This window comes from Suncus etruscus, chromosome 14, assembly GCF_024139225.1.
Source record: "Suncus etruscus isolate mSunEtr1 chromosome 14, mSunEtr1.pri.cur, whole genome shotgun sequence".
Taxonomy (NCBI): Eukaryota; Metazoa; Chordata; class Mammalia; order Eulipotyphla; family Soricidae; genus Suncus; species Suncus etruscus.
The window spans coordinates 85065672-85080200 of record NC_064861.1 but is presented as its reverse complement, the minus strand read 5'-3'; the positions used below and the strand labels follow the sequence as shown (position 1 = coordinate 85080200).

At 52.8% G+C, this 14529-nt stretch overlaps 1 protein-coding gene across 1 annotated transcript; it reads left to right on the top strand.

Annotated features, from left to right (window-relative positions):
- Positions 1-984: 984 nt before the first annotated feature.
- Positions 985-13888, top strand: LOC126028129 (cytochrome P450 2F3). Its single transcript, XM_049787179.1, has 10 exons — positions 985-994; positions 2808-3046; positions 3118-3280; positions 7528-7677; positions 9203-9363; positions 9627-9803; positions 9925-10066; positions 10761-10948; positions 11320-11461; positions 13697-13888. The coding sequence occupies exons 2-10, from the start codon at positions 2876-2878 to the stop codon at positions 13876-13878; spliced, it is 1476 nt and encodes a 491-aa protein (XP_049643136.1). The 5' UTR covers positions 985-994; positions 2808-2875; the 3' UTR covers positions 13879-13888.
- The last annotated feature ends 641 nt before the right edge of the window (positions 13889-14529 follow it).

The window sequence follows — 14529 nt, the reverse complement described above, 5'->3', positions numbered from 1 at the left end:
GACACCAGAGTGTCAAGTTCCCCTGACCTCCAGACACTTCCTCCCCCAACCTATGGGAACAGCAAACTCCACATGTACCCACAGGCCAGGGTCCCCAGCACCTGCCTCGCAGACCCTTGACCTCAAGGCATCTCCCCTCCAACCTCACCCCCAAGCCCCAGAGTCCTGACCCAGCCAGGCCTGGCATGCTGCCCTCCAGAACCTGGCCAGGAGTTGGGTAACTAAGGTCAGTTTCTGGGCAGGAGCTCAGAGCTGAGCGAGCAATTGGTGGGGGTCTAAGGGGAGGAGGGGAGTGTGGAGGATTCTGTGAGCACAGGGCATGAGGGGTCAGAAGTCCAGGCCTGAAGCCTCCTGAGTGGCTTTCACCCCAACTTTCCTTCCATTCTTTCACACCAACCCAAGTCTGAGAAACAGAGTGCTTAAGACAGACCTGGTGATCCCACATGGAAAGAAGGGCCTAAGAGAACAGAGCTGGGCCAGAGGGGGGGGGGGGGGCCCAGGGAGAAAGTCACAGAGCCAGAGGCAGCCAAAAAAGCTAAGCCCAGGGCCCCAGAAGCACAGAAACTGCAGAAAACTGGCCAATATCAGGGGTCACAGGTCCCCAACCTGCAGCCCATAGAAACAAGACCCCAAAAAGTTAGCCTGATGCCCCAAAATCCCAAGGCATCTATGGATCGCCCCACAATCCATCAGCCCTGAAACCAGGAGTCAGTCCTCCCCAAGGGCTGGGTTCCCAGCAAGTGGCCCTTGTTGAAAAGGGTCAGCAGGAGGGGGAGGAGGGATCCAGCGGCCTTTTCCACCCAGGCCACCTTCCAGCTGGCCCCGAGCCCCAGGGCTGTGGGCGAAGTAAGGCGGGAAGAGAGGAGGGATTAGAGAAAAGGGGGAGTCACGGGGGTGTGGACAGAGATGATTTAAGGGCTGCCCCCGCCTCTGCCCAGGACTCCCTGAGCAGCCGGCGGGACCGCCCCCCTCAGCCATCCCAGCCTTGCAGCAGGTAAAAGATCCGGTGCAGAAGGGAGTATGCTGGTCAGTCTTGAGGGACACTCAGGACTCTGGGCTCTGCAAGCCTCACCAGTCACTTGACGGTGAACCCACCCCCTTGGTGGCAGCATGCCCCGGAGTGTGACCCCAAGATCACTGCCTCCATTCACTTCTCACCCCATTCCTTTCATTCTCGGGGTATCTCTCTTATGTGTGACTCCCCACGACCCTGCAGTCTATGCTTGACTCTATCCGTCCTGCTCTGGATCCATCTGTCCTTCTCCCCACTGTCTCTGCATTCTCTGCATTTTCTTCTTTCTCTTCCTCTCTTCTCTCTCTCCTCTTTCTTTCTGTCTCTCTGTCTCTGTCTATCTCTGTCTCTCTTTCACCTACTTACCTGTGTCACCATTCATCCTAGTCTTTATCAATGTTTTGGGGGGGTATTTTTTTGTTTTTGGTTTTGGGGTTTTTGGGTTTTTGGTTTTTGGGTCACACCCAGAGACGCTCAGGGGTTTCTCCTGACTCTGCATTCAGAAATCAATCCTGGCTAGCTCAGGGGACCCTATGGGATGCCGGGATTCGAACCACCATCTGTCCTGGATCTGCTGCATGCAAGGCAAATGCCCTACCGCTGTGCTCTCTCTCCAGCCCTTTATCATTGTTTCTGTCTCCTGATCCATCATAGATATAGATAGAAAATAGGTATGTAAGTATTGATGAATGAAAGAAGATAGAAGGATGACAGATAATAGATAGAAGGCAGATGAAAGGGCAGATGAGGGCTGGAGAGAATATAGCTTGGAGTCATTTGCCTTGCATACAACTGACCTGGGTTCGATCCCCAACATCCCATAAGCAGCATCGCCAGGAGTGATTTCTGAATGCAAAGCCAGGAGTAACCTTAAACACCACCAGGTGTGGTTCCCCCCCAAAAAAACAGATGTATAGAGCTGGAGAGATAGCAAAGGGACTAAGGGGCTTGTCTTGCTTGTTTACCAGACACATTATATGATATATATGGCAGCACCATTTATGGTCCTGACAGGAGTGAAGCCAGAGCTCAGAGCCAGGAGTAAGCACTGAGCACCTCCAGAAGTGGCCCAAAAGCAAACAGAAAGATTGATCGCAGATATAGAGAGGATAGAGATGATGGATGGAAAGCAAATAACTATAATGTTGAGATATCTATTCTTTTTCTCTCTCACCTACATCTCTGTATGAATCTCCATTTCTCTCACTCTTGTTCTGTTTTGTTTTGGAGCCACACCCGGCAATGCTCAAGGCTTACTCCTGGCTCTGTGCTCAGGGATCACAGGGGTCTATACATGACACAGGGGGAAACAATTACAAATTCAACACTCTACCCACTGTGCTCTCTCTCTCTCCAGCCCCCTATTTCTCTCTCTTACTGTCTTGTTTTATCTTTTGATTGTGGAAACTATACCCAGCACTGCTTGGAGATAAGCAGCTCTGTCTCTGTGACCTCTGGCTCTGTGATCAGGGTACCCTAAGTAGCGTTGGAGTTTAGAACCTGGGTCCCAGCCATCATGCCTCCATGCAAGGCAATTGCCCTCCCTCCTGGAACATCTGTTTTCTTTTCTGTTTTTGTTTTATTTTTGGTTTTTTTGAGCCACACTCTGTAATGCTCAGGAGTTACTCCTGGCTCTGCACTCAGGAATCACTCTTATGGGATGCCAGGGATCAAACCTGGGTCAACCCTAGTTACTACACTATTGCTCCAGCCCCCAAGACTCTGTTTCCTCTCTTTCCCCATCCCCTGGCATACCTGATCACACCCCCTATTCACTCCCTGTCCCCACACCCAGGCAGGCAGTTCCAGAAGGAGCCGTTCCAGGCAAGAGCTGGCTGTGCCCCGGGGCCACCTGCAGCCACCATGGACAGTGTCAGCACTGCCATCTTGCTGCTACTCCTGGCCTTCATCTGCCTCTTCCTCCGGCTGGGGACCAGGGACAAGGGCAAGCTGCCCCCCGGCCCCCAACCAATCCCTCTCCTAGGAAACCTGCTCCAGCTTCGCTCCCAGGACATGCTCAGCTCGCTGACCAAGGTGGGCTGTCCAGTGGGGGACGGGAGGCGGCTGGCAGGAATCCCAAGTCACGGCTGTCTTCCTGCCCACAGCTGAGCCAGGAATATGGCTCTGTGTATACCGTGCACCTGGGACCGCGGCGGGTCGTGGTGCTCAGTGGCTACCAGACAGTGAAGGAGGCCCTTGTGGACCAAGGCGAGGAGTTCAGTGGCCGTGGGGACTACCCCGTCTTCTACAATTTCACCAAGGGCAACGGTGAGCCTGGCCCCCAAAGGAGGGGAGTGTCACACAGTATTTGGGGAGGGGGTATTATGTTGGTTTTGGTTTTGTTTAAAAGACATACTTGGCGATGCTCAGGGTTTACTCTTGACTCTGTACTGAGGGATCACTCCTGGCCGTGCTCAAGGGACTCTATGGGATGCTAGTATGGAACCCAGGTCGGCCGCATGCAAAACAAATACCCTACTCATAGTGCATCTTTCTGGCCCCACCCATAGTGTTTTATTATTGGTGTTTTGTGTTTTCTTTGTGTGTGGGGGGCACACCTGGTGGCCTTTAGGGGTTACTCCTGGCTCTGTACTCAGAAATCATTCCTGGCAGGCTTGGGGGACCATATGAGATGCTGGGAATCGAACCCGGGTCAGTCCCAGGTTGGCCATGTGAAAGGCAAATGCCCTACTGCTGTGCTATCACTCCGGCCCCTGTCCTACAGTTTTGAGGCCACTTTGGACCTCTGCTTTCACCAAGTGTACCAGATGGACAAAGGTACAAACCTTCCCTACCTTCCCCACCAAAAGCTGAAATCACACTTCCAAATGAATACTTGTCTGCAGCCCACAAAATCCCCTTTAGTGCCATCTCATAACCAAATGTCCAGCTCAATCACATGAAAAATTAGTCTGGTCCTGGCCCCCAGTGTTCCCCTCAACCCTCTGTCCAAATTCCCCATTTCAGCCTCAACTTGGCCTCCTGTTTGTCACCCAGGCCACAGCTCACAGCCAGGTTCATTCCCAGGGAAATGAACCCCACCCCACCCGGTGTCCTAGCCCAGTCAATGTTAGTCTTCCCTTAAATCTGCATGTCACAGTCCCTCCTCAAATCCAACTGTCCACTCAAATTGCCCATCACTGGTGTGCAGAGCCAAGAATAACCCCTGAGTGCTGCTGGATGTGACTCAAAAAGAAACAAAAGCATTGCCCGTCATTGGTTCCCATTTTCAACCTTCATCCCTCCACCATCACCAAGTCCAAGCTCTGAGCATGTCAACCCATCCCCCACCCCATGCACAAACGGATCCCCACCTGTCAGTCTCCTCTGCCCAGCTCCATCCCCATCCCCAGACTCAAAGTAAAAGTATCATTAGGCCCCTAATGGCATCCCCAAATGTAAGATGACACCCAGCTATTAACCCCAAACAAAGGCCATCCCCCATCTTCCTCTTGACCTTAAACCTCTTCCTTTGATAAGTAAAAGCCCACCTGGATCTGGCGGAGAGATAGCACAGCGCGTTTGCCTCGCAAGCAGCCAGGACCAAAGGTGGTTGGTTCGAATCCCGGTGTCCTATATGGTCCCTATATGGCCCAAAAACTAAAAAAAAGCCCACCTGGATCAACTCTCCCCCACCCTAGTGGATTTGGTTCTGGGGAAATAAAGAGCAGTTTTAGCTTGGTGTGCTCAGAGAGACCACAAGAGGGAAGGCACTGACTCCATGCCTCAGGCCCCTCCAGTCCACTCCATGTCACTCAATTAAGGAACCACTTCATTAACTTTAGTCCTGTCCAGTCCCAATCAATCTCCTGATGCCATAAGGCTTGAAAATCTTTGAGTCTAAATTCCATTTAGAAGAAAAGCAATCAAAACAGCAGATAGCCCAGAAAGTCCTCCCAGAGAGCACCTTCTGCCTCTTCATGTCCCTTCTCCTGGACTGATCTGCCCAGACAGGCCAGGAGGTATAGACAAGGAATCTGTCAACATCACAAGTGTTCCTTAGACAGAGAAAACATCCATCCAGGGCCCAGGAGAGAGTGCCAGGGGACAAGAGCAGTCTCCACCTGCAGGAGCCCCAGGCTTCAGCCCTGGCACCTCACAGTCACCTGGGTGCCATTGGCAGTGATCCCCAAGCACATGGCAGCAGAATCCCCTGGGCACCACCCACTGTGGCCAAAACAAACAAAACAGCTGGGGGTGGCTTGGCATAGGGTATTGCATTGCACCATGTGGCTGTGGGTTTTATGGGGGGGGGACCACACCTGGCAGCACTCAGAGGTTATTCAGAGGTTATTTCTAAGAGGTTACTCATTTCTTTTTTTTTTTTTTTTTTTTTTTTTTTTTGGTTTTTCGGGCCACACCAGTTTGATGCTCAGGGGTTACTCCTGGCTAAGCGCTCAGAAATTTCCCCTGGCTTGGGGGGACCATATGGGACGCCGGGGGATCGAACCGCGGTCCTTCCTTGGCTAGTGCTTGCAAGGCAGACACCTTATCTCTAGCGCCACCTCGCCGGCCCCGAGGTTACTCATTTCTAAGAGATTACTCTTAGAAATAACTCCTGGCAGGTTCTAGGAACCTTCTGGGGACACTATGGCCGGGGATCAATCTGGCCATGTGCAAGGCAAAATGCCCTATACACTTTGCTATCACTCTGACCCCATGGCTGTGGTTTTGATCTCCAGCAACAACAAAGTAAAAATGAGAACAAACATCTGTACAAACACCTAACACACATGTACACACTGTCCACTTCTGTTTGTTTGGTATTTCACATGGGGAATAACCACATGCCTGAACACTCCCTCGCTTGCCAAAAGCCTTCAGGCCACAGGTCTAACTCCTTCTGTTTTATTGTTTGTTTCAGTTTGGGAGTCACATCCAGTGGTGCTCAGGGGTTACTCCTGGCTCTATGCTCAGAAATTGCTCCTGGCAGGCTCTTGGGACCGTATGGGATGCTGGAATTCGAACCACCAACCTTCTGTATGCAAGGCAAAGGCCTTACCTCCATGCGATCTCTCCAGCCTCCCTTTCTCTCTCTTGAGAGATTCTTTTTTTTTACAAAACAAAAAAGTACCATAGCCTATTAGGTTTGACCCAAACAAACACACACACCCTTAAAAGGATACTGGATGTACCAGAGAGGTAGGGGGAGAACAAGGCGTGAAGAGCAGAATGTTCTAGAAGTAAGACGAACTTGGGCACTAAAGGGAAGGGGAGAAGGGGCTATGTCTGGTTCCTGGGGAAACTACCAGTGTTTCCATGTTCATTTGGAGGCTTATGTTTTATGTTTTATATTATCGTCACATTTTGTAAAGCCACTCTCACCTTTGGGGGTTCAATATTCCCCACTCTTCCCCTAGAACCCCACCTATCACCATGAACCCCTTAGTTTTTGTCCCATCTGTCTGGTGTATCCAAGTCTGCCCATTGGGCCGGGTGGTGGCGCTAGAGGTAGGGTGCCTGCCTTGCCTGCGCTAGCCTAGGACGGACCTCGGTTCGATCCCCCGATTTCCCATATGGTCCCCCAAGCCAGGAGCGACTTCTGAGCGCATAGCCAGGAGTAACCCCTGAGCGTCACTGGGTGTGGCCCAAAAACAAACAAAAAAAAAAAAAACCAAGTCTGCAGTCACCAGTGAATCCTGCCTGATACCTTGCACTGGACAGTCCCAGGGTCACAATGATGACCACCCAGTAGAATTAGTTCTGCCACTCCCCAACAGTAAGAACCCCAATCCATGAGAAGTGTGTGAGGAGGGCGCCAGAGTGATAGCACAGCGGGTAGGGTCTTTGCCTTACATGTAGCTTACCTGAGTCCAATCCCCAGCACCCCATATCGTCCTCCTGAGCCTGCCAGAAGTGATTTCTGAGCACAGAGCCAGGAGTAAACCCTGAGTGCCATGCTGGGTGTGGCCCCCCAAAAAAGTAAAAGTTTATGAAGGGATTCCAGAGGGATAACACAATGGGTAGGACTTTTGCCTTGCATGCAGCTGACCCAGGTTCAATCCCCGGCATCCCATTTGGTCCCCCTAGCCTGCTAGGAATGATTTTAAGTGCAGAACCAGGAGTAAGCCCTGAGCGCTGCCGGGTGTGGCTCAAACCCCTTCCCCCAAAAAAAGTGTGTGAAGGAAAAAGAAGCAGATTCATCAAGACCAGGTTAGGATAAGTCCCAAGCCCCTGGGAAACCTACAGAGACACCCAGTCCAGATGTGAGGATGGGAAGAGGGTGCTTCCTAGAACTGGGGGGCAGGCGACATTGCAAACACTGTTCCCCACCTCTCTCCCATCCCCATTCCAGCCTGTCTCAGTCAGTCCCAGGAAATTGTATGAGTTTTGTTTCTCTTATTCTGTTATTATTGTTTTTTTATTAAAGGGGGGGGGGGCACAGCTGGCCTTGCTCCAGTGCTCTATGCTCAGGACTGCCCCCTAGTGTTGCTAGTGGGATCTTACTGATGCCAATGATTGGATCTCAGAGCAAGGCAAGAGCCCTAACTCTTCCTATACTGGCTCCTCTGCAGGCATCGCTTTCTCCAATGGGGAGAGGTGGAAGGCCCTGAGAAGGTTCTCGGTCCAGATTCTGAGGAACTTCGGGATGGGCAAGAGAAGCATCGAGGAGCGGATCCTGGAGGAAGGCAGCTTTCTGCTGGCAGAGCTTCGCAAAACTGAAGGTCAGCATTCCCCCCCCCCTTTTTTTTTGATTTTTGGGCCACACCTGGAGACACTCAGTGGTTACTCCTGGCTCTGCACTCATAAATCACTCTTGGCAGGCTTGGGGCAACATATGGGCTGCCAGGGATTGAACCCGGGTCTGTCCCAGTTGGCCACATGTGAGGCACTTTACACTATGCTATCCCTCTGGTCCCAATGTCCCTGATCTATGTCCAGTGGTCAGGTCTGCACACACAGATGCCCTAACTGGGGGTAGAGGAAGACTAGGGCATAGAGGTAGCCCAAAGGAATGGAGCACCAACCCTCAGTGCCCAGAGCCCAAGTTCAGCTCCACACTGTCGTGCCAGGGCTCCAGGGCCATGTGCAGTCGTGACTGTTGGCTGTTTATGGCTGACTGCTGAATGTTAAGTGTTGTGTCTCTGTGTATTCCAGCAGGGTGCGACTATCCTGCACTAGGGTACTACGTGTGACACTGGGTCCCGTTATATCCTTTGGGGGAAGAGGTTGGGCCACACCCGGTGACATTCAAGGGTTAGTCCTGGCTCTGTGCTTAGAATAGTTCCTGGAAGGCTCGAGGGACCATGTGGGATGCCAGAGATCAAAGCCCTGTTGGCCCCAGGTCGGCCGCGTGCAAGGCAAACGCCCTACACACTGTGCTATACTCCGGCGTTACATCCTGTGCAGACTTTGTATTGTGCGCGCTTCCTGATGGCCAAGTAATAATAATGCAGGATGTTGTGTTTCCACTACTACCTTGCCACATACTATTTTTAACTTAATTGGAAAGATGTGAGGGGAGAAAAGGGGTGAGGTGTGTATTCAAGAGACAATGAAGGCAGGAGGCCGGAGCTATAGCACAGCGGGAGGGCATTTGTCTTGCAGCAGCTAACTCGAGTTCCTTTCCTGGCATCCATATGATCCCCAGACCTGCCAGGAGTAGCAATTCCTGAGCACAAAGCTAGGTAAGGCCCAAAAACCAGAGAGAGGGAGGCAGGTAGAATTGGAGCAATAAATACTACAGTGTGGATGGTGCTTGCCTTGCATGGAGCCATCCTGCATCCCTGAGCACCACCAGGAATAATTCCTGAGCTCTGAGCCAGGAATAATCCCTGAGCATCATTGGTTGTGTTCTAAACACAAAAGCAAAAGAGAAAGGGGCCAGGAAGAGAGACAGAGAGACAGAGAGAGACAGAGAGACAGAGAGACAGAGACAGAGAGAGAGAGAGACAGAGAGACAGAGACAGAGAGAGACAGAGAGACAGAGACAGAGACAGAGAGACAGAGACAGAGAGAGACAGAGAGAGACAGAGGCAGAGACAGAGACAGACAGAGACAGAGAGAGAGAGGCAGAGAGACAGAGAAAGAGACAGAGAGAGACAGAGACAGAGAGATTTCCAGAGTTGAGAGTTGGGACCTGGGTGGTCCCAGGTGCTGGCCACGCTGAGGTCTTGCTGGTATCAGCCTCACTGCCCTCCTTTGGGGTGCCGAGCCTCCACCCTCACCTGGTCCTGTCCTGCCCCTCAGGTGAGCCCTTCGACCCCACCTTCGTGCTGAGCCGCTCAGTGTCCAACATCATCTGCTCCGTGCTCTTCGGCAGCCGCTTCGACTACGACGACGACCGTCTGCTCACCATCATCCGCCTCATCAACGACAACTTCCAGATCATGAGCAGCCCCTGGGGAGAGGTCAGAAACTGGGGGAGCTAGGGGTGGGGTGGGGAAGGAGAGTGGGGTGGGGGGCACTCACACTGTAGGAAAGGAAATACCAGGGGCCAGAGCGATGGTACGTACAGCAGGGAAGCAGGGAGGGTGCTTGTTTTGCACACCAATGAAATTGGGTTCGATCCCAAATGACCCCCAGAGCACCACCGGGAGGAATTCCTGAGCGCAGAGCCAGGAGTAACCTCTGAGCATGCTAACTGACCCCCCGACTCTGCCTCGCCCCCCAGTTCTACAACATCTTCCCGGGCATCTTGGACTGGTTCCCGGGGCCCCACCGCCGCCTCTTCAAGAACTACGGGCGCATGAAGGACATCATCGCCCGCATCGTCCGGGAACACCAGGCCTCGCTGGACCCCAACTGTCCCCGGGACTTCATTGACTGCTTCCTCAACAAGATGGCCCAGGTGAGCCGGGCCTAGATCCCACGCTGGACACCCCCCCCCAGGGACTGAGAAGAACCCCCCGGGGTGCGGCCTGCGGGATCCCGACCCAAGCTGGGGTTCCCTCCCCTCCCCTGCGCCCTAGGAGAAGCAGGACCCGCTGAGCCACTTCTACTTGGACACGCTGCTCATGACCACGCACAACCTGCTCTTCGGCGGCACCGAGACGGTGGGCACCACGCTGCGGCACACCTTCCTGGTGCTCATGAAGTTCCCCCAGGTGCAAGGTGAGGCCACCTGCCAGCCACGCCCACCGAGAGCCACGCCCACACCCGCTGGCCCCGCCCATGCCCATATATGGTCACGCCCTGGTGACCCCGCCCTCGCTTGTCATGCCCATCTGTGGCCCCGCCCACACGGACCCGCCCATCTATATATGGCCCTACCTACACGGAACTGCCCGCCACTGGCCCCGCCCACATTTACCACGCCCAGCCCACACACTGCCGAGCCCATATATGGTCATGCCCTACATGGCCCCACCCACACGGAAACTGCCCGCCGCTGGCCCCGCCCACATCATCACGATCGTCTATGGCCCCGCCCACACAGTGCCCCACCACACGGAAACTGCCGCCGCTGGCCCCGCCCACAGCAATTCGGCCGCCTATGACCCCGCCCTGTTCAACCACGCCCATATTGCCACGCCCACCTGGGCCCCGCCCTATGTGGTCCAACCACACGGAAACTGCCCGCCACCGACCCCGCCCATATTTACCACGCCCAATCATGGCACAGCCCTGTGTGCCCCGCCCATCTGTGGCCACGCCCATTCGTGACCACGCCCACGCGGTCCTTTTCCCGCCCGTTCACCTCTCGCCCCGCTCCTCCACCTCCATCTCAGCCCCCCAGCTGGCAAAGCCTCCTCCCGCCAGGCTCAGCCTCTCTCCCTCCCTCGCCCTCCCCTTGCCCCTTCCCCAGCCCGCGTGCACGAGGAGATCGACCGCGTGGTGGGCCGGGCGCGGATGCCCCGGGTGGAGGACCGGGCGGCCATGCCCTACACCGACGCCGTGATCCACGAGGTGCAGCGCTTCGCCGACGTCATCCCCATGAACCTGCCGCACCGCGTCACCCGGGACACCAGCTTCCGCGGCTTCGTGCTCCCCAAGGTGCGGCCCGGAGACCCCGGTCCCGCCTGCCAGCCGTCCTAAGTCCGATATCCAGCACCCCATGAGGTCCCCGACAAGCACCTCCAGGAGGAACCCTGAGCATCCCTGCGTGTGACTCAGAAACCAAAATAATAATAATAATTGGGGCAAGAGCAGTAGCACGGCAGTAGGTCTTTTGCCTTGCACACAGCTGACCTGAGTCCGATCCCCGACATCCTGACCTAAATGGTCCCCTAAGCACCTGCAGGAATGACCCCTGAGCACAGAGCCAGGACTAACCCCTGAGCGTCACCCGGTGTGGCCCAAAAAGCAAAAAGAAAAGCAAGCGAGCAAGCAAAAATGATGCTAGTCCTCCCTCTCCACCCTTGCAGGGCACGGATGTCATCACACTTCTTAACACAGTCCACTATGATCCCAGCCAGTTCGTGACCCCCAAGGAATTCAACCCTGAGCATTTTCTGGATGACAACAAGTCCTTCAAGAAGAGCCCTGCCTTCATGCCCTTCTCTGCAGGTGAGAGCAAAAAGATCAGTACTTTCTTCTGATTATGTCCACAAGTCCCAACTGCTCCAAACCTCTCACTTCATCATTCCTGCCTATCTTCAGCCTTTGGTGTGCAGAGATATTTATACTCCCTCCCTCCCCACTCTGCTTCTACAGTAAAAGAAATGGAAAAATATCCAGGCTAAATTTTGGTAAGGCACTTAGCCAGACCCATTCAATCCTCGGAACCCCCTATGATCCCCCAAACCCTCCAGGAGTGTTACCTGAGCATAGAATCAGGAGTCAAGCCTCAGCACCAAAATTGGAGGAAAAAAGAGGCGTTATGAATGAACTTGAAATTGGCCATTACCACTCTTCCCCTAGGTGGCGCAGTTGAGTGTTTCTAGGTTTTCGTCTATTCTTCACCAAAAACTATATAGCTCCTATTAACTCAATAATATGGAAAAAATACAAGAAAAAGAAAGAAAGCAATAAAGAACCAAATTAATAAATGGGAGCTATAATTAGATATAGCGTGTATAGTATAATAGATATAATGTAATAGATAAAATAGACTTAACCTATTGTCCATTATCTTCCAGAAGCTGCTTCTGAGAAGTTATTTTGAGTCCTAAATAACTCAATAAGCAAAACTTTACCCTCAGGTTCCAACTAACTCTGTAGTTTCCTAGCTGTATGATTCGGATAAACTCACTCCTCTGTGCCTCAATGTGCACTCCTTAAGAGAACAGGGCACATAATTCTTAAAAATTAGTAGCAGTGGGACGGTAGGGCATCTGCCTTGTGCGCGCTAGCCTAGGACGGACCGTGGTTCGATCCCCCGGCGTCCCATATGATCCCCAAACCAGAAGCAATTCCTGAGCACATAGCCGGGAGTAACCCGAGAGTCACCTGGTGTGGCCAAAAACAAAACAAAAAAAATTAGTAGCAGTATAAACTTTAATTGTACCTATAGTGAGACCTATATAGCCATTATATTCTCTCTCATACTTGCATTGCCAGCCACAACAACCTAAGAATTCCCCATGGGGTGCTCTCAAGCAATGGTCAGGGATTACTCCCAGCAATACTTACTAACCACACACACACACACACACACACACACACACACACACACACAGTTCAGTGCTAGTGCCTAGTAATGTGGGGCTGCTAGGATCCAGGGGAGTTTGGGGGTCACCTACCACACCCTGCAGGGAGTTGTTAGGGATCCCTCTCGAGTCATTGTACTGGCCAGGCATACATCCCTGGACTCTCTACCTGACCCCTTTCTATTGATCCAGAAATGATGGCTTGCCCAAGATTACAAAAATACTACTGGCAGAGGGAATGGCCTTGCATGTGGACAACCAGGGTTCGATCTCCGGCATCCCTTAGCCCCTGAGCCCACCAGGAGTGATCCATGAGCACAGATCAGGAGTAAGCTCTGAGCATCGCTGAATATGGCCAAGAACAACCACCACCAAAAAAAAAAATGCTATAGGCAGAGCTAGAATTGGAACCTGCATGTTACTACAACCCACTCTTTGCTTTTGGGGGGCACTGAAGAAGTTGAACCACCTATAGCTGATGCTCAGGGATTACTCCTGGTTCTGTAGTCAAGTATTATTCCTGGTTCCTTCCTTTCCTTCTTCCCTCCCTCCCTCCTTTTTTCCTTTCTTCTTTCTTTTCCTTCTTCCCTTCTTTTCTCCTTTCTTCTTTCTTTTCCTTCTTCCCTTTTCTCCTTTCTTCTTTCTTTTCCTTCCCTTCTTTTCTCCTTTCTTCTTTCTTTTCCTTCTTCCCTTCTTTTCTCCTTTCTTCTTTCTTTTCCTTCTTCCCTCCTTTCCTTCCTCCTTTCCTCACTTCCTTTTTACTTCCTCTTTACTTCCTTCTTTCCTTCCTCCCTCCTTCCTTTCCTCCTTTCCTCTTTTTCCTTTCCCTCCCTCATTCATTCCTTCTGTCCCTCCCTCTTTCAAAGAAGAAAAAGAAAAAGATTACTCCTAGCAGACTTGGGGGACCACATGGGATGCCGGTGATCTGCACTCAGAAATCACTCTAGGCAGGTTCGGGGGACCATATGGGATTCCGGGGATCAAACTCAGATTATCTGGTTGCAAAGCCAGCTAGCTCCCTGCATTGCTTTAAAAGATTGGCTCTAAAAGCCCTTTTCCGACTCCTAGAGGGGTGGGAGTCCAGAACGTTTTGCGTTTGCCTCCGGAAAGGCGAGGGATGAGGGACCCAGCGCACCTCCTTTTTGCCTTGTAGGCCGCCGCCTGTGTCTGGGGGAGTCCCTGGCCCGCATGGAGCTGTTCCTCTACCTCACGGCCATCCTGCAGAGCTTCACGCTGCAGCCGCTGGGGGCGCCCGAGGACATCGACCTGACCCCGCTCAGCTCCGGCCTGGGCAACCTGCCGCGGCCTTTCCAGCTGAGAGTGCTTGCACGCTGAGCATGACCCCCCCCCCACATCCCCCCATGGCTCCCCAATTCGCCCCTCTTAACCGGATCTGTGCAGGCAGAAGCAGAGAAAGGCGTGGGGAAGGCATGATTGCGCGCCTGGGGTTTGCCCCACATACCTGCTTCTATTGCACACAATTTTGTATCAAGGCCTAATAAATTATGATGGGTTCAAAGATGTGATGCGTTGAAGTCCAGTCTCCATTGGGGGGGGGGGTGTGCTGGAGGGACACTCCCCCCAGCTCTGACTTATACACTCGTCGTTCTTTTTTTTTTTTTTTTTTTTTGGGGGGGGGCCACACCCGGTAATGCTCAGGGGTTACTCCTGGCTATGCGCTCAGAAGTTGCTCCTGGCTTGGGGGACCATATGGGACACCGGGGGATCGAACCGCAGTCCGTCCAAGGCTAGCACAGGCAAGGCAGGCACCTTACGCCCGGCCCCTACACTCGTCTTTAATATAGCTAGAACTCACCGGAAACTATTTCCTCCAAGAGCTGGAAAGATAGGACTTAGGGTAGGATGTTTGCTTTTTCACACATCTGCAAGTCACATGGTCCCCCGAAGGCACCAGGAGTGATCATTGAGTTCCCTGAGTGGCAGAGCTAGGAGTAAGCCATGAGCACTGCAGGGTATGGCAGAAAG